The sequence below is a fragment of the Camarhynchus parvulus genome, chromosome 3 (assembly GCF_901933205.1).
Source record: "Camarhynchus parvulus chromosome 3, STF_HiC, whole genome shotgun sequence".
Lineage (NCBI taxonomy): Eukaryota > Metazoa > Chordata > Aves > Passeriformes > Thraupidae > Camarhynchus > Camarhynchus parvulus.
The window spans coordinates 39,107,407-39,128,036 of record NC_044573.1 but is presented as its reverse complement, the minus strand read 5'-3'; the positions used below and the strand labels follow the sequence as shown (position 1 = coordinate 39,128,036).

The following is a 20,630-nucleotide window of genomic DNA, read 5'->3' as shown; positions in this document are numbered from 1 at the left end:
TGCAAGATAAGGAGAAAAAACATTCACTATATGTATGGTCCAAAAATATGTATCTCAAAAATGTACAAATGAAAAATAAAGTATAGAAATTTTGAACAAAGTACTATGTTGCCAGTTTTAATTGTTCTGAAGCTTTTTTGATCATGAAAGTAATTTAAATTGTCAGTTTGCTGTCAAATAGATCCATTTGGTTTAGACATCCTTTTGCAGCAGAACATTGTTCCAGACATTTCTGAGCTTAACTATTGCCCGTTCTTTTATTTTGTAAAAATATGTCTTTCAGCTGCCCCATCTCTGTTATTGGTTTCACACGGTTTACCATTTTTTTCTCTGTTTATCAGTGATTCTTTTAGAAAATTGCCCCTCGAGTCATATTATGTCTAGTTGTTTTTAATAGGGATAATGGCCACAGATAATCAGAGATGATTTTATCACTAAGTCTGAAATAAAATCTTTTAAAAGATAGAATCCCCTAAAGGAATTGAGAAAAAAAACATAATAAATTACTTGGGGATATTATCAGGCAGGTTAGATTGTTAGACACAGGGCTAGATATCATAAAAATACCTCAAAGCCAAAGATCAGGATAGTTTAAAGAAAAAATAATAACAAATACTCAACACAGGAATGAGAATGATGGCCATTAACTGTGTTGCATGTGGCACAATGAGCCCTAATATTTACAAGTAGGAAAGTTCACTATGCAGGAGTTGGAAATTTTTCAAGAGTCAGCTCAGCTGAGCAAATCAGTACAAGGAAGTATAAGGAACATGGGAATATTTTAACATCCTTAAAAAATGGTAGGCACAACCTTATTTTTTTCCTATACAAAAGAAAGGGATGTACATTTAAAACACAAGCCAAAGCAATATATTATTAAAATTAAAATCTTCACTGTATATCTAACCATTCTAAAGTGGCATCAATAATTTGCCATGTGTAGAAAATGGAAAGATACAGGCAAAAACACAGGGTGTTTGCATGGAAGGATATTAGTTGATAAGAACTGCGTATTTATGCTACAGAAGACAGCTTACTTGCATTTCTTCTGATTTCACATGGTCTCCAGTGACTCTAGCTGTTCCTTTGAACTTGCTCTGGGCAATTTTTTCTTTCTACAGTAAGTGAGCTTGGTCTCTATCGTGTTTCAAAGGGTGAGTCAACTCCTGGCTCCTGACAGTCTCGAGCTGGTCTATTAATTTTCTGCTCACAAAGTAAACAAAGAGTATGAAATTGGCATATGAAACTGTAATGAAGGACTGTCTTCAAATGTACCTTCTTTGGGCATGATCTTTGGAGGGCTTGAGCATGTCCCTCATATGCTGATACTGCTGGGAGTGGCAAGCAGGTATCAGCCCCTGTCAAAATTCAGGTACTTCCTCCCTGGGAACACTCATGCATGCGTTCACCTGCAAAATTCGTTCTATTTAGCAGCTGGAAAGAATTCTAATTGGAATTTTTGACAATATAATGACCGTGAACTTAGAGGCTTTTAAACATGTTTTGTATTCAGATAGTTAAATTAGAGCAGACCTGTAGAAGGCACAGCTTGTTACCTGCCAGCGTATCTGTGAAGCCCTGCAATCATGCCAAGCTGGGGACTGGGCTGTACTTTCATCTGCCCAGTCATTACTACAAGTCAGATTAGTCATGGACCTGAATGAAATGGGATAGAGTATTTACTTTCCACAGGAAAATATGCTCCAAGAGTTAAATGTGGGTGTTCAGAAGAGATTTGCCTTTGAACTCAATGGCTCAAGACAGGACTCTTCTGGAAATGCACTTAACACTCAGAAACATGGGTCAAATACAAAGAAGATTACAAATCTTTACATATCCTCAAGCAGAGCTTCTTCATATGACAGTGATCTAACTTCTTAGTTAATTTTTAATCTGATATGAAATTATTTGTGAGTTTCCTGCTAACAAATAAAAAGTTAGCAGCTCCTTTCACGACGTACAGCCACCATCTGTCCTTCACTATTACTCGAAAAGAACCATGAACTACAGGCATATAACCTCAGCCCTGAGGCAGCCATGACCTCATGTCTCCCTCTCAGTAACAGAGTTTAGCGCCTCAGGAGCAAAATGTGAATGTTCTCACAGATACTAAGAGAAAAACAAACTCCCTATATCCTGCTGCTCTTTGTAATTAATTACCTAATGTTGTTGCTGTTGCTGTTTTCTATTCTAAATAAGCTTGACTAATATTCTGGTTAAAAGCAGGATGGAGAAAGCCTCAGCAACAGTCGATATAAGTATTAATTCTCCTCAAAATAATCACACTGAATGAGCAAATAGAGCCCATGTGTGATTATGTCTAGCCTCCATATCCAGACTAGTTACTCTGAAATACAATGCACTATAAAAAAAGTAAGATGCAAGATCTATGCGTACCATTTTCCACGGCAGATTGAACAGTACTGTGTTAAGTCAAGGCTCGAAAACAGGCCCTGACCTGAGGAAATGCAATAAGCAAGGATACCAGGAGCACTTGTGACACTTCTTTGGAGTGGCTGACGAACAGCTCATAAGCCAGCTGTACATTACAAATAGGAGCTAGGTGCAGAACACAGATAGAAAGTACATTAGAAATGGCTAAGAACTTTGAACAAACTGAAATTCTTGCTTGCATGCCAAGCACACCTCTGCATGAGGAAAATTGAGACAGGGCTGCCTGTGAAGCAAGAACATATACGAAACAAAAGTCTTTTTTCTGAGACAAGGTTTTTCAGTCAGATGCAGGTAGGAAAAAATAAACCAACTACCAACACATTGGCTGCTGCCATTGGTCCAGAAAGTGTGTAGATTCCACACTATAAGGAAATTGTGCATTAAAAACAGCAAACAAGCTGCACTTGTTTGAGGAACAAAAAAATAACCATCACAGAATCCTCTGGCTGACACCAAGTGCCAGCAGAACAACCTCAGTGCTGCAGGGGTGGAGCCACAGGCTGATGCCTTGAGCACTGTCCAGGCTCTCTTAGGCACCAGACCCACAGAAGACACTACATCCCAACTGGTTTTACCCTCTTGCTTATATTATTTGTGCCTGGAAATGTCTGAAAACAAAGTGCTTGGAAACAAAGGAATGGATAAGTTTGGGCAGATTTGGGCATGTCGTGCTGCTCTGAAAAGGATTTTCATTGCTTCCAGCGAGCACAAGTTGTCATGCAGCACAAGTGAACTGTTATCAATGGGCAGTCATCTTATGCTCCTAACAGGGTTACTGATTTAAAAATGCAAAGCAGATTCTTGGATTGCATAAATCAGCACGGGGCAAACACAGCCAGGGAGGACAAGCTGCCTTTTACAATTAGTTTTATCTCATAAATTAGAAAAAGTGAGTGAAATGATGTGCACATTATACTTGGCAGGCATTTTTGGATAAACATTTGTGTGGAAATGCTAGCGGCTACTGTGTCTAATGACATGAATAAATCCATGCAAGCTCTTTTAAAAATATGCGTTATTATGAAAAAGTCAAAGTAATTGCATTGGTAAGGCAGCACGGTCAGCAGGCAGAGAATACAGTGCTGGCAGAATTTGGCACTGCAGTAATTCTGCACCAGCACATCACTCCACAGCCAAAATTTACAGCAGTAAAAGTAAAAGCAGCACTTAATTTCATTAGTAGTTTCATGAATTGCCAGATCCCACAAGTACATCTGGAACACCTATCATGGTCAACCGGAGATACAGGAAGGATCTTTAATGAAGTCATTAATTTTTAATAGAGTGAAAGCAATTTGTTGAAAGGCAGCTAGAGGAGAAAATTATACAAACCAATAAATGCAAAATAGCCTTTTGCACTATTCCCTTCATCTTTGAAAAGAAGAAGAATGGACAAGCAAATCTGAAAAATAATTTTTTACTTTGCATAATATATCAAAAACTAAAAAAACCTAAAAACTAAATACTAAATTATGCTAATTTTGCACCAGTTAAGAACTAGTTTTGAAATGCAAAGAGGAAAAGAATCTCTCCTGTGTTTATAGTAGATGGCACCTACTAATTTCTAACAGATTTCATCACATTAAAGGTTCTTCTTTGATTTGATTGTAAGCAAGCTCAATTTTAGTTAGAGGCATTTGTTTAGCCTATAATTAGTTAGTGTTGTGAAGATACTCCCATTACAAACCCCATAGTTCTAAAATTATTAATTGCAGGGATTTTGTGTTATTTTTCTTCCATGAAGATGTAAACAAAATCCAAACCTTACTAAAATTTTTACAGCATTTAGTAATTAAAAATTACAAAAGCAACTCTCTTGGATTTTCAACTTAAATTTATATGGTATCAAAAGCATCCTCATTCTGATCAAAAGATTAGTATTCCTGAGAGAAGAATGCTGTTGGCATTGATGTGTGCTCTACACTTTTTGTTAACCTCAGAAATATGTGCTACCCTGATGTGAATGTGAGAAGTTTATCCTTTACTCTATCAGCAGCCTGATCTTATTAAAAAAAAAATAGTGTGAGTTCTTACTGCTCTCACTGTAATCCAAAGATAGTCAGCAAATTATGGGAAGCATTTGGCATTATTCATCTTTAGACCCTAACTGCGGAAGTGTTTTGAGAGCTGGCCTCCTTCAGTGAGGTGCTTTACTTTTAATCTACATGGTTAAATAGGTGTTTCAGTTCAGAAACAGCGCAGATGCCCCTGGAAAGAAGCTAGCTCGTAAGTAAGAATTTAGCAGCCTGTTTTTAAGGATTCTAAAATAAATATTTTATTCACTGCACACACAAATCAGTTTCTTGTGTGTATACATTTACCTGCAAAAATGTGTTGCTTCCTCATGTTCTTCTCTCACCACAGTCAGTGAAGGGATTTTTCTGTGGTGTACATCAGTCTCTAATCCTCTGCTAAGGATGTTCCAGGTTTCTTCTGGACAGGTATCTATGATAATACACAGAACCTTGTGAATATTTATGAACCCTCACTATGTTTTTAAAACCACAGACTTCATAAGTGCAGTAAGCTTTATTGCTTAATCAATCAAAAAGAATTGATGTGTTTTGTCTAATTATGCAAGTATTCCCTTCCCATAGGTCTTAGTAGTGCAACCCAAATCCCACAAATTCAGCAAGTGAAACAGATTTGGTGTATATTAGTGTCAGTAGCTGAACTCCTTTTTAGGAATATGAATGCCATGTGATGGTTCAACTTTAATGCAAATGGAGGCCTTCCAAAGAGGCCTCAGGAAACCTTTTTTAACAGCAGTCTGACACAGAGTATAGTGTGCTTAGTGGATTGTGACAGAGCAATTGAGAGCCATCAGAAGTGAATATTTCTGCCCTGGTGATTATTGCAGATATTGCAGATATCAGTCAGATATTCTGACTGATCTTACATAAAGAGAAAGCAAATGGATTTAGGATGAGGAGTCAATGTGTGGGAAGTCCTTCAGTGGAATCTAAGTCAGGAACCTGTTTAATAAAAAGGACTAAAGCCTGCTGAAGCTGGATACCATTTTATTACCAGAAGATCACTGGGCCTAAAGCTGAGAAACACTGATTGACCAAAAAGCTGGGACCACATTAAGGAAAAACTGAGTGACGATGTTCTTAAGAAATTGTAGCATTGTCACTGATCTGAGGCTTTCTGTGTCTTAGGAGAAAAAACATGCAGATTTGGGAGGTAATTTACCCATTTTTTAAAAAGTCACTTATGGTATCTCTGAGGAACTTAAATAGAAAATGTGAACATTTCACTGTCAAGGGGTGAGTCATACCTAAGTTACAGGGAATTCTAGCCCTGACTTCAAGGATTCATTCAACAGTGCACCCATTTCATGGGATCAAAAGTCTGCACCTGAAAGTGAACCTCCAACAACAGACTTAGGAAGAACGACTAGTGATGATGGAGAAGCAAAAACAACAAGGAGCTTGCAGATGTATTCTTCCTTCTTCTCTGGTTTTTTTCCAATTTAGGTCTGACAAATACTGACAGAGGTGGGCATATAGCTAGGGAACACAGGCAGAATGAGGCATAAATCCAAGGCAAAAGTTTTCCCCAATGAAAAATAAACACAAACCAGCACTTGGGTAGTTCTTACCTAACAGGTCTGCAAACAGGTTTTTTGCTGTAGTTCCTCCACTTCAGGGGTTTCTTTAATTTTGAAAGTAGGAATCTCCACTCTTGAAGATGGCAGATGTAAGCTTTTAACATTGCTGGCCCTATTCCCATTCTTTGACTCAAGCTCATGCTCTCTCCTTTTCAATCTTGCGAGATGAAATAGGAACTGCTGAAAAGAAGAGCGAGCCTTGCTCCCTTTCAGACCAGCAGCTCCAGCAGTAGAATCACTGTTGCTTCTGCTGCAGGAGACATCTTGTTGACCTGAAATTGTGTGAATAGATATTGTTTTCTTGATGGTGATCTGCTGTATTTCCTAACAGAGATTTTTTTTCTGTTCCACTGGGTTTATCACTAGCATAATCACCATCAGAAAGATCCAAATGTCAGTGTGATCTACTCCCTGAGGCACATGCTGGGAGGGATATTGAGCATGGGGAGATTTGGGGTCATCATCCCTTCTTGTGGGTAAGCAGCTTGACTCACAGGACATGATGAAACTTGCTGTGTCGATAAAACTGTTCCCTTCCTTTTCCACTCTTACTGCAAGGTTGAGGATAAGCTTCCCTTCTCCACAGCCTCAGGTGAGCTACAAGTAATTGATATTATCTTGTCATTTACCATCTTAAACCGAGTACAGATTTGCCTTTGGGTTTTTGAGTTCTGGCTCCCCACAACAACTTCCTGTGGGCAGACCTGAACCCACTTCTAACCGTATGTGAATGCAGGACCTGCACTCCACTCTGACTCCTGGATGTGATCTGTATCTACATCCTGGAGTGGAAAATGCCTCTGTAGGACTTCCTAGGGGGTTTTTGCTCCCTCTATGAGATGACCTTCCAGAGGCTGATCCAACCTACCTAGGTCCTTTTGCAGAGTACCCTCCACAGATCTTCCAGCAGTTTTGCCTGCTTTTCCTAGAGGATTCAAGAGATGTCTCCATTTCCTCACCTACTTGTAGGTTTGTGTCTGTCACTGTTTTGGGACATGGTTGCAGAATTTCAGGCCATCTTCTCTGTGGTGAGTCACCAAGATTTGCCTTTGAGTCTTCATCTCCCGCAAACAGTAATTTTTATTCTGCACTTTGCCCAACTACTTTTGTTTCACAGTCAGTCTTAACCTTTCTCTCCCTGTCAGCCAAAGCCCAGTCTGCTTTTTTTTCATGTGTATCCATCTGCATGGAGCTACTGATCTGCAGATTTAGCTGAGAGCATTCCCCTGGCTGCAGTATGCCTCTGTTCACTCGGTCAAACTGGGAGAAATTACCCCAGTAATTCAAACCAGCTCTTCTGGAATGTTTGCTGTCTTCTTTTAAAAGCTTCTGTTTAATTTTTCTGAGCCTAGTCATGTCCTCTCTTCATTTCAGAAAAACCTTTGGAGGTGTTATTTTTGGCTTGCTCTGGAAGAAAATAAAGATTAAATCCTGACAATCGCAGAGAGAATCATTCTCCAGAAAGGAAGATATTTACAATAACTGAAAAAACTGAGACACCAGAAGTCTGAAAGACACTGGGTATGGACAACTGAGTACATAAGACATTCCCTGACATTCCAGGGAAGGTGGGAGAAACACTGTTTTAGAAGCAGTCTCTATGTGATGCCTCCATTCACTCATTCATTAGTAGAGTCAAAGGGTTAGGATGGTGCTAAATGTCTATATGATAGAAGATAAGAAAAGTTCTCTCCTTCTTTGTTTTCAGGGAAAGTTCCAGTAGTTTTTACAATAATTTTTACAGTGGTTTTCCCAGTAGTATTTACAGAAATACATCATTTTGAGATGTTGTTTTGCCAGGGAGACCTAGAGAAAATTTCTGAGTAATGAAACACACAAGTGATGAAACTTCCAAGTCATCAAGCTGAACCAAATGCTGAGTCTGACACCTAGAGGTGTCAGGCATAAGCTCGTCTCAAGCTGTACCCACGGCAAAAAGTAGAGCAGTCTGACTGTACTTGACCTTTGTATAAAACCTGTATTTGGAAATGCCCCCATTCTCACAGCGTGGCACATAAGAGACCAGTTATTATGGAGCAAACAGAGTCAACCTTGATGTCTAATTGAACAAAGTGTCTTGAGACCTGGGCACAAACTATGACCCAGAAAATAGGTGGAAACAGCAGAATTCAGTGGGAAATCATGGAGGAATGGATTGTGATACAGCCCTTTTCTTTTTTACTTTGGGGAAAAATCTTCCAATATCACATGAAAGAGCAGTGGAAAAATGTGTTACCAAGTAATGAACCAAAACAGAGCCCACATAATATCTCTGTCCATGAGAATTTGTTAAAAACCAAAGTGAATACACCAATAGCAACAGTACCAGTTGCTCCTTCTGCTGTTTTTACATGAGAAAGGTTTTAAGTTAGTCTTCAACAAAATTTTCAGAAGTCTTCTGTCTAATACCAATAAATTGCTGGTGTGATCTGCCTAGGCAAGGAACAAGAAGATACTTATTTGTAACATTCTCTAGTTAGTTTTCTTTTGATAATTTGTGTGGAGGTGATAAGGAGTTTAGAACTGTAAATGGTCTCTGCAATTCTTTTAAAATGGGAAGCTTGTTGGTAAAATCTCCCTGTTGTGTGAATCCAACTCTCACTTTAAAACATCCCGCCTAGACCAAGCATTAATTACGCTTTCAGCAAGCAACATTTTTTGGCTGGTATCAGTTTGTCCTTAGAAATAGGTAAAAAATTGTCAAAATGAAAAACATTTCAGTCATTTTCTTCAGACTAGGGTTGCTGACAATCACAAAGAACTCACTATATTTCTGATAGAATGGCTTGGATTAGATGGTGAAGAGTGATAGAGTAGAAAAAAAAATATCTACAGTGTTGTAGAGGGCCAAAATGAAAGCTGGCTCAAAATGAAGCATAGTATAGCATACATGAACATATTTCAAAGGAAATGTACTTCACCCTTAATTTAGTCACTTATTAACAAATTCTACTAAATATTAAAAAATTCTAGAATTAACAGAAGTGCTGGTTGTGCAGCACATCACTGTCCTCCCTACACTCCATCTCTACCCAGCACCACTGTACCATGGACAGCCTCTTGTTTTGTCAGTCTGTCTCTGTCACCACACCATGAGCTAATAGTATTAGATTTGTATGGAAAACTCTTGCTAAAGAGGACTCAACATTAGGCAATACTCATTTCAGTGAAGCTTGCTTCAAACCAAATATAGCCTGATGTCATAATGAAAATGCCATGAAGAGCTGGAGAACATTCTGTGCTTTAGTTTCATCCAGCTCATGGCAACATCACAATGTGAACCAAAGCACAACAAGTAGGGGTGACTGGGAGACAGACTTCAGAAGCTCACTGCTGATCCAAAAATGCATACATGGCAGAGCCACTTACCCAGACATACATATGGTTCCGCCTCATCTTCCCAGCCTTCTGCTCTGGAGGTCTCTGTCTTCCTTCTCTGTCCAACTCCCATATGGTTAACACATGAAAATTCTCATGACATTTGCTCTCAGTCTGTGCTTTCCTACAAGTTTGCTGCTTCTTTTTTATACTTGATGAAAAGCTCAGCATGCCAAACACCTGCTGCTTCTATCTGCATCAGTTGAGGAAAGATAATAACTCTGAGCATTTTTTCCATCACCAGTGCCAGCCCAGCCATTCTCGCCCGTTGTGAGCAGCCCCACAGTGCCCTTTTGCAGTGTAGTGATGAACCAGATCAGAAAAGTGATCCAAGTTAAATGTTACACTTCCCTCCAGATCATTTTAATAAGGGTTACTTCACTGTCCTGTTCAATATATAGGCATATAAAAATTTGTCTTGGCACAGGTGGAGAGGCAGAAGAAAGACAGGGATGAATGGGCTGCCATCATAAACTGATGGCCACTGCAGAAGCGATGCCATATCAGTAGATTTTATCTCTCCCTGCCAACTTTTGCCTTACTTCTATGCTTTGAAAATCACGGTTGCAAAACCAGTTCATTTATATGGACTAGATCAGCATTCCATAATACAGAAGTAGATCAGCTGCCTGGCCATAGACCTGCCCAATTTCTGCCCATGCACACCTGCCATTCTCAAGCAAAGGAAAGAGCTGTTGTGTTGCATATATAACACAAAGAATATATATACCATCAAGGGAAAATGTGTGTTTGCAGACTGACTGATAATTTCTCACCTGGCTTCTATATTTCCAGTCTTCATCTTCCCCTCTATGCCAAAGTGAGATGAAGAAATCTCCTCCTTTAGTTGTTCTCCTTGTTCTTTTTTAGCAGCAGAAAAAGTTTCAGAGAAATCCCTTTCTTTTAATTGACTGCTCTTTAAGCAGCAGGAGAAAGGACAATGTAAACAGTCTTTACAGAATGAATAAATGAAAAATAAACATCCTAAAATAATTAGAAATGTTTGTGTTTTCAACAACATACACAAGGTTTTGATTTTTGAAAACATTTTACAGAATACAATTGAATTAAGTAGGTGGAAGGATGCAATCAGGGGGAAAAAATAGGGGTTTGATCCTCAAATCTAGGGGTGGAATCATGGAAAGGATAAATGGTAAGATGCATGTTCCCTGCCTACAGAGATTTGTAGTGCTTGCTTAATGTGTTCACTACAGAATGTGACAGTGAAGGCACTGCTAGCCAGTACTGAACAACTCGTGTGTCTGTAATTATGTGACTTGTGAGCCAGTTCATTCAACAGTTTAATAAGCAGTATTTGTACACATGAGAACTTCTAACCAGGAATTTTCTATTCTATGTCAAAAATTGTAAATGTGTGCATCTTCCTATTGAAGCTCATTGGCTACGTTCACCACAAGAAGGCAGCTTCTACTTCAATTAATTTTTCTCCTGCGTGTCAACTAGTGGTAAGTTGCTCTTTTAGGTCAAGATAGGGCTGACAACTGGAGCAAAAAGCCTTTACTTGCTCATTCATACCACACTGTTGCTGTAACAGGAACTATATAACTCATTTCATCATGTCAATACAGCCAGTGCTATTGAAGTCCTTTGCAACACACTGGAAGGACTTTCTGGTCCAACAACAGGAATACAAAAGTTTGTGTTCATCCCTCAGTCTTTCCCAGCTACGCACCAAATATCCCCAAACATCTCCAGTCCCATAGCAGACAAGCTGTGCTGTTTCTGCAACCTTCCCACCTGCCTTGCACCAGAATGTGGCTGAGAGGCAGAGGTGACACAGGAGGTTGACAGCAGCAAGAGGTGCAGAACCCACATGCGCCTTCCCACAGGTCTCACATGTGGGGCTATGCCACCTCCAGAATGCTTTAATAGGAGAGGTGCCCAAGCTCTTTAATTTTCAACTAGTGCTTCCCAGTGCAAGGCAAGAGCAATGTGTTGAAGCAGCTGTGTAATTCGCCTTCCTTTTCTTTTCTGTTCTCTTCTTGAGCATCTTATTTGTAAAGTTTTTATGTGGTGCTCTCTGTAGACTGGAGCAATGGTTCAGTGCTTATCCCTTTAAATAAGATTGTGAAATGTTAAGCAAACTGTTGATATGCTCATGTTTGTGTTTCCAGCAATAAAAACCCAGACTCATCACAACAGTCAGAGAAGTGTGAACTAGCCCAATCCCCGTGGGGGGATGGAATGTTAGAAAATAAATATAATGCAGAAGGTAATCTCACCCCTGAGGAGTTGCAACTGCACTAATTACCAAGGATTAGGAACAGGCCTGCCCTTCATAGGCCGCAGCTAAGTTCGATAAGGATGGGTGCTATAAATGAGTGGGTTAGGTGGTTGAGAGGAGGGCTGGAGTTTGTTGGCTGTGCCGTGAGGAGATGCCCATGAGAAATCACTGAAAAGGTATGCAATTTTTGCAATAAGATAATAACAAGTTCCCCAAATGCAAATTCAATTGACACATATTTCAAAGACAGTGCACTGACCAGATCTAGCTGGAAGTTACCCTGATATTATAATGTCTCTGCCTCTTCAAGCCTTAGTTTTACACACAAGGCAGGTTGAAGTTAGCACTGCTGTTTATAAAAAGTAGTCATACCTGCCCCTGTCCTAGTATGCTCTTGGTGTCAGCTTCCTGCTGTTGTCTTATTCCACCTCTTTGTCAACAATCTGGATGAAGGGATAGGAAGCACCCTTAGCAAGGTTGCTGTTGATACAAAACTGGGGGGAATGGCTGATCCCCCTGAAGGCTGTGCTGCCATTCAGGGGGACCTTGGTAGGCTGGAGAGTTGGACAGAGAACAACCTAAGGAGGTTCAACAAGGACAAGTGCGGGGTCCTGCACCTCGGGAGGAACAACACCAAGTACCAGCACAGGCTGGGGACTGACCTCCTAGGGAGCAGCTCTGCTGAGGAGGACCTGGGGGTATTGGGGGATGGCAAGCTGACCACGAGCCACCAGTGCCCTTATGGCCAGGAGAGCCAGCAAGATCCTGGAGTGCATCGGGAACAGCGTCAGCAGGTTCAGCCGGTTCAGCCCTAGTGAGGCCACATCTGGGGTATTGTGTGCAATTCTGGTCTTCACAGTTTAAGAAAAACAAGGATTAACTGGTGAGGGTGCAGCAAGGTGACCACAAAGGGGATGAGAGGTCTGGAGCATCTCTCTTATGAGGACAGACTGCAGGAGCTGGGCCTGTTTAGTCTGGAGAAGACTGAGAGGGGGCCTCACCAATACATACACGTATCTCAAAGGCAGGTGCTGAGAGGATGGTGCCAGACTCTTTTTCGTGGTGCCCAGAATCAGGACAGGGAGTAGTGGACATAAACACAAGAAGTTCCACCTTAACACTTCTTCAGACTAAGCATGGAAGAATGCTGGAACAGGCTCCCCAGGGAGGTCATGGGGTCTCCCTTTCCAGAGATGTTCAAAAGCCACCTGGATGAGTTTCTGTGTCACCTGATTAAAGTGATCCTGCCTTAGCAAGGGATTCAACCCTAACTGTTCTGTGGATCTGTCATTCGGTGATTCAGTGATTCATCCACCCACAGGCTACCACCCAATCTCCCCCATTTGTACTGTCAGAAGTATTTCTGAAGCTTTACTGGACTCTTCACTGGGGAATGGATCCAAGTTCAGTGTAAACCAGCAAGAAAATAATAGTTCCAAGGACAAGAAGGAGACCTGACTCTTTCAGTGAGAGTACCTGTCCTGAGCTAGCTTGAAGAATATGAGATTAAAATTTCAATTGTACTATGGGGAGTGGCTTGCAGCATCAGAGTCAGGTCTCACTATAGAAGTTCAAAAGAATCCATGCTGCCTGTCTGGATTACATTTATATTCTCTTCCGTTTTAAGCTGTATATTCCAACTTCTTTATGGTCCTCTTCCCCCCATTTTGAAATCAACTTTTGATTTCTTGCAAGTTGCTCTTTTATTCTTTCTTACCCTTGGGTATTTTCCCACAGAAGACAAGGCTGGCGAAGTGTCGCCAGGAGAAGGTGCCAAGTAGCAGCTTACGTTGCTTTAACTCTCAGCGATGCAACTATATATCCATGTGAGAAAAGCCAAGATTGCTATCAGAGAGCAGGCCTTCATAGCTACAGAAACATGTTCTCACAACTTGGAAGCTATAGCCACATCCTACTTATGCTTTTCCTCCTAAATATAACATATTCCTTGCTTAATATGTTAGCTTCCCCAGCTTAATGACTTCTCCATTTTTATCTACAAGGTGCAACTTCTCTCAGTATGAGAGGCAGGATGACTGTGATTTGAGAAGTAAAAAAATCAAGTTTACAGTACTTTAAAAGCTTTTATTACAAGCCACCATAAAACCCAAGCACCTTCACCTGACCTGCAATAAAATCAGTTAGAATCACTATCAAAGGAAAGATGCACAATAGACTTAGGTTCAGATTTCCTTTCCAGCTCTTTTGGCCCACCTGAATCTGGAAGCTGCATGTGTTGTCCTGAGATTTCTGACCTGCTCTCATTTGGCATGAGCTCCAGGGATCTGCTTTGCCAAGCAGAGCACATTGCCAGGGGAGACCTCTGGGAGAATTCCAGGCTGCCAGCTTGGGAGCAATTTGTGATGGGAACTGGACAGGAATGAAAGTAGCTGGGAAGCATGGAAGGGGTGGCATCGTGGCTGCTAGGGGAGAAGGAATCCCAGGAGAAACAGAAAAGCCTAAAAATAATCACCACAGAAGAAAAACTAAGAGAAGCTTACAACAAGTATTTTTGCATTGGACTAGAAATCTCTTGCTAAACTGTTAAGACATGAAAAAAATGTTGCTTTTATATTTCCTGGTGGTTTGCATGTTCAGAATGAAATAACCAAGATCTGCTTTTGTTATTTTATTTAAATTGTAAAACCTGCTTGCTGCAATCATAACTTGTAATAAAAATTATTATATGATACAGGAATGTTGAATTAAAGATAACTTCCAAAGTACTCCTGAGCATGCAAAAAACCCCCATTCACCTTAAGACTTCTCAAGTCCACTAGCAGGAAAAATATTTCTGAGGCATACATTAATGCAAAAGTGGGAAAGGTTTTTCTTTTAGCTCTGGATGGTTGGTTACACATTCTCTTAGAAGACTTACCAGTGGTAAAAACATAAGCAGTTCTGCACAGGGATCAAAGTCCACATTCACTACTTCCAGGAAAAAAACCATAAATTATAACCTTTATAAATTAGGTTTGCTTTTTCTTTTCTTTCTTGTTACCACGAATCCTCTCTGTCCTGTGACCTAACTTCAACAAGTAGAAAGAGATAGGCTAAGACTGAAAATGCCTCACCCTTCAGTTAAGGCATTTTTTGGAAGAAGGCTGACCTGTGGATTTGATACCTGTCTGGCACAGACTCGGGAAGATCCCAACTCACTACTCTTGAATGCTGTCTTACTTCTTTAAATGTATGGCAATATTAAAGCAACTACCTTTACCTTAATAAGATACATCATAGCCCTACTAGTTCTTCATATTTTATGTCTTTAAAGCTCAATGGGACCGAATTAATGCAGTGTCCTTTGCTATCCTAAACCTACACTGTCTCCAGTAACAAAAGAGAACTTTGAGTGCAGGTTTTTCTTCCTTTTAATTCAAGGCAGCATTTTGTCTGTGGCCTTATGTGTTAGCTAAATGTAGCTGGATATATAAATGCACCCAAAGAGAATCCTATAAATGTATTTCTTACTGTATGAGCTTTGTCCTGAGTTCATAGTACTAACCGTACTTGCTTTCTTCAGAAATGCATTAAAGGATTCACAGGACTGAGGAAGGGGAAGAGAAATTCGTATGGTGAAGCATAGCAGATTTTCCTTCTCATGCTTCAGCCCTTCCTGAGAACCCAAAAAAAAGTGGCACAGCCACAGAACAGTTCTGCTCCCAATGAACTGCTGGCAGTAACAACAAACACCTTGCTAATTGTGGCATTTGGGCAGAGATTAATGAGCTACATAATTACTCTGTGCAGGTTCTGCTTTGATTAGAAAACTTGGAAGCCGCAGACTGTGTACCTGTTCCACCTGGTCACCCCAGACAGCTTGATGGATTTTGCCTGCCATTTCAAGCAGCCTTTTCTCTGAGGCAAAAAGAATGGGATCACGAAGATTTCATTTCCTCAGCCACAGTCTCCATCTTCTTTCTCAGGCTGTGTCCCTAGTGTAGAGCAGTGGCTCTTGACAGCTAATTCACAGTGGCATAGGTCCATCAGGACATCTGGTACAATGGCAGCCAGGCCTGTTTGTGCCACTGCTGCTGTGGCTTAGCTTCTGGCTGCAGGGTCAATGGCTGAAATCCTGCTTATCCTGCCCCAAAAACCCTGATCGTCACACACCATCAAGTTTGAAAAAAGACCTTCAAACAGATCTGACTCTGTTCTTCCTCAAGTTTCTCGTTCCCTTCAGTCTCATATTTCTTTGCACTGCTGGCATCATCAGGAAGCTCACAAAGGGCCCCACAATGCAAGCAGACAACCCAAGCTGCAGAAAGCCTGGTTTTGGTGGTCTCTGTTGAGGTGGTGGTTGGCCCTTGCTTCCCACCTAGTGCACCTACCCCAGCATACACCTCCTGTCTGCACATGTGCTGCACAGCTCTGACAGACACACAGCTTCTCCAGCCACTGGGAACATGTTCAGTGACAGCACCTGCTGCACCCCAATGCTGCAATGATCTGCTCGTCCATTGTTTATCCAGCCCAATATTTTGTCAATCCTACAGAAGGTTCTCTGAACCCATGAGGCTGAGAAGGAATGAAGTAAAGCCCCTTGTATTTTATTAGCTAGCAACAGGAATTATACTTATTAGTCAGGTAGATGAAACTTGCTAAAATTTCATTTTCTTTTATGAAAGCAATAATGGAACCCTAAAACAATGCCAGCTCCAATATTTTCCAGGACAGGGGACAAGGGGATGGCCATAAACTCTTAGTTTTTATTGCTATCTTTAACTATGCCTAAAATTATGCCTATTTTGTTGAGTGAACATTTGCAAGAAGATGTTCCTCATATGACAACTGAAATAAATAGAATTTTGGTTATAAATGATTCCATCCAAACTGATCAAACTACATGTGCTATGACGTATTTTTATATGTGCATGGGGGAACAACAAACGACATGGCTGTCCAAGACTACTTGGTCACACCCTTTATTATTAGAACATGGGGAAAAAACTTTGAAAAAATGTAGATTTTCAATTCTAAAAAGCTCTTGCTGAAGGACCCACTCATACCGTCAACCCAATCTGGGTATAAAGAAGATAAATTCTTCTCAGTCATACTGGAAGATGGTACCCTGCTTGTCAGATCACTGGCAGTCTGCTGTGATGGATGGTCTTCCTTCTTAAAACTGACTGCTTCCATGCCCTCGTTTCCAAAATCCATTCTTAGGGAAGCGTGACAAAAGTTGCCATGAGCAAATGTGTCATACTGATATAGCAAATCCTGTGGTTTATTTTCTTTGTTTATCCAAGAGAGGTTTTGTTTTAGCCCAGGCTGAATGCAGAGTATCTTCAGACTTCAAAAACTGTGCAAGTTGGTTGTGATTTTGGGGGGAGTTTTGGAGTTTGTTTTGTTTTGGGTATTTTTAATTTTTTTAAGCATAGAAAATGACACATGCCCACAAAAAAAAAACCACTAAACTGTTAATGGGCTCCAAGTTCAAATGGTGAGCAGTAGTCAGCTGCCAGCATAAAGGTTATGGTGTGTCATAAGGCTTGTCGTGGCTTGTCATACTGACATCGCATTTTGTACCAGGTGCATGGAAACTCCATGTCCTGGTCATGCTTTCTCCAAAGTATAAATGAAGGAAATACAACCTCAAGACTAAGAATGGTGGGATCTGGAAAGAGGGAACATTTGCCAAGAGTCTCTCTCAACAAGTACTTCTCTTTAGGCACCTCAAGTAAGGCATTATGAAAAACTGGATTTTGTGAGGCAATTTTCTTGACATCATCATCAAGGAAAAGGTATTCCAACCTTGACATTGACAGGGAGCTGATGAGTGGCATATGTGACACTCAGCTTTTATTCCAGCGAAACTAAAAGAAATTCCAGTAACTGTCCATCATCATTTACTTTCTTTATACATTTAATGTATTTTAAGTTCAGGAAAGCAGGGGATGTACTCTTAACACATGAGGTTTCATACCTAAGAAATTGTTTAGGCTGGTAACTGCCTCGGCTGGTGGCTGACTTTAGTTGGTATAGGAAACGGAGTGCGAAAACTGGCTCCATGATGAACCTTTTCAATGTTTGATTTCTCATTGTTTCTGGTTGTCAGGGAATTATTGAATAAACAGAAGTTCTCTAAAGCCCTGATCCCTGCAGTTCTTCCTGGTCTGCACCTCTCAGTCAAAACCACATGAAGCCACTCCTGCTCCTGGCAACACAGTAGTTCCTCAGCAAATATGGCCAAATAAGTCAAACTGCTCCCTGCAAGGCAGAAGTGCCACTTCTGCCTGGTACTGAAGTGGTACTTGGCACCACTACCTTGGCAGCCAGCAGGAGCAAGCAAGGAACAGTGGTACAAGCTGATGATTGGCTTGTGAAATGTTTGTGGGGAATCTCTGCTTTAACAGACCGATTTCATTTAAAAACTATCACAAAGAGCAACATGTTTTTTCTCAAGCAGTTGCCTAATAAATATTAGACAAAGTAAATAAGAAAAATACTTTACACTTTCACAAGTCTTCCACCTTGGTGATTTAAAAACATTTGATGTGTTAACTGGAAGTGTTAACCAAGTCAGTATGTCTATGAATGCCTGATCTTTTAATACTTCTAAAACCTCACAAATTCCCCTGGAAAAAAAAGAAAAAAAAAGCATAAATCTAATTGAAAGCCCTGATCAAACAGTTTTAATCAGGTCCTCAAAACAGCATTAGGAAGTTAACCCCAAGTACCAAGGCCTGCAGACCTCAGCAGAAGCCTCACAGCCAGACTTGTAGCCCTTCAAAAGAACTGCCAGTGACAGGGGCACCCAGGGGAATCCCCTTCCCATTCCACTCTCTAAAGGAGATTTGGGAGAGGAATTTTCCTAAACCCTGAAGCAATTGCACAAGTTTCTCCCTACTGGAGACAGTAATGAGAAGTTATGATTTGTAAATTGCTCTTTTGCTTTTTAAAATCATATTATTAACAGTGAAGTAGCAGCCATAAACTTAAGGCATATAGATAAACAGAAAAAAGAGACATAAATCAGTGGTGGCAATTTTCTTGCAAGTAGTATAGAATATAAAATATCCAACAAGCATTGAAGTGCTGGACTTATCCTGCACTCACTGCATTCTCCAAAATCTGATGAATGATTTATCATTCTTCATCTTCACTGCTCTGCTACCCAACAATCCAGGCAGAGATCTTGATCCTTTTGTGTTGAAAACCATAGAACTCCAAACAAAATTACACTTTATTTTATTTTATCTACTTATGCAAGTAAGTATGCAACAGATTCATGTGTTATATTGCCCTTCTGTAAACATGGACATATATGGACTGTTGGAGCAAGTCCAGAGAAGGGCCACAGAGATGATTACTGTGAAGGCAGATTGACAGGGATGGGGCTGTTCCGCCTGGAGAAGGCTCCCAGGGGATACCTTACAGCAGCCTTCCAGTACCTTAAAGGAGCCTGCAGAGAGCTGGAGGGAGACAAGGGCACATAGCGATGGACAAGGGGAATTTGCTTTAAGATAAAAGGGTTTAAAAAGTTTAGATTAGATATTAGGAAGAAATAATTTACTTTTAATTTTGGTGAGGCAGTGGGACAGGTTGCCCAGAAAAACTAAGGATGCCCCATCCCTGGAAGTGTTCACGGCCAAGTTGGATGCAAATTTGAGAAACCTGGTCTGGTGGTTGGCATCCCAGCCCATAGCAGGAGGGTTAGAACTTTAAGGTCCCTTCCAGCCCAACCCATTCTATAATCCTATACAATATAGAAGCCAAAAATAACATAAAACTGATGAAGTCTGGCATTAATTTGCATTAACTTGTGTCTGCTGTGGGACATGTCTAAACTGACACAATGGAAAATAGCATGCACAAACACAAAAATCCCATTAAATATTTTCTTTTAATAGTACTGAATAATTTCCAAGAATACTTAGCTAGCCAACTACTTTTATAGAGAAAAATAGAGCTATCAGTAATATCAGAGCAATATCTAGCACTTCACACCTCATAGTGATTTTAGTGAAAAGCAAGACTGGTATCAACTAAACAAAAGGGAGTTCCAGATGGTTCCTAGAATTAATTAAATTTAGGATTTAATTATAATCTTCAAGTCTTTTGTCATAAGAGATGGACTGACAAATACATTTAGAAAGTGTATAGATTGATCATGCTTTTTAAAGTTATTAATGAGTTTGTGATATATTTGCCAGGTTTTCATTATACTTTAAGATTCAGTCTTCTTATACAATATGCATTTTTTTGATTACATAATAAGAAATCACAATTTATTTTAGGTGAGGAACACAGACATTTATTTGTATAAAGTTATTTGCTCCATGTGACCACAGTGGCTGGTGCATTTGAAAGCTATTTGATAACTGATAAAATTCATTACTGTGATACTGTGATTTACTGACATCAAAGAGTGACAAATTATTTCTAATCTATGGCCAGTTCTGCATATGTTATTTGTCTCAATAGTTACTATTAGAACATCCATCATGCCACTGAAGTCAAGAGGAGCAGCCCTGGAGCCCTTCCTGTATGGTGGAGTGATACTGTTCCTCACTCCCAGCTGAGAGTTGCTTGGTTGAACTTGGCCTGCTCCAACATTTTTCTGCAAAGTGTGAGCATCTTAACATCGATGTTCCTAATATTTTTTATTCTTTCTCCAGTGGATGGCAGGTCTCCTCCTGGCAAGATGCTGCCAGCTGCTTAACTAGCAAGCTGGAGTCTTTAGGAGGAGCCGCAAAGTAGAGCATAGACTCATTTTTCTCTTTATTAATCCCTCCTTTTCACACAGCTGCTGGCAGCATGGACAGTTGTGTGCCCCAAACAGCCTGCTCAAGCATGTAACAGTGGCAAGACGTCCAAACTCATCTTTATCTTGAGTAAAATACTCAATACCTTATCCAGTACTTTCTTCTGGCTTTTTGGATAAGCAATTTCAGATTGAGCTCACAACTTCCCCTGTTTGCAACAGCACAGCTTGAG

The 20,630-nt window shown here is 40.3% G+C and overlaps 1 protein-coding gene across 1 annotated transcript in view; it reads right to left on the bottom strand.

The window, feature by feature from the left end:
- The window catches only part of TCP10L2 (t-complex 10 like 2), a 29,027-nt gene extending 15,029 nt beyond the window's left edge, over positions 1–13,998 (bottom strand). The window contains 13 exon segments of the mRNA XM_030944741.1: positions 1,038–1,203; positions 4,776–4,918; positions 6,059–6,358; positions 6,361–6,405; positions 6,408–6,463; positions 6,466–6,567; positions 6,570–7,012; positions 7,014–7,474; positions 9,437–9,503; positions 10,222–10,361; positions 11,154–11,155; positions 11,424–11,519; positions 13,905–13,998. Coding sequence (XP_030800601.1) covers positions 1,038–1,203; positions 4,776–4,918; positions 6,059–6,358; positions 6,361–6,405; positions 6,408–6,463; positions 6,466–6,567; positions 6,570–7,012; positions 7,014–7,474; positions 9,437–9,503; positions 10,222–10,361; positions 11,154–11,155; positions 11,424–11,519; positions 13,905–13,998 — 2,115 coding nt within the window.
- Positions 13,999–20,630: the final 6,632 nt, after the last annotated feature.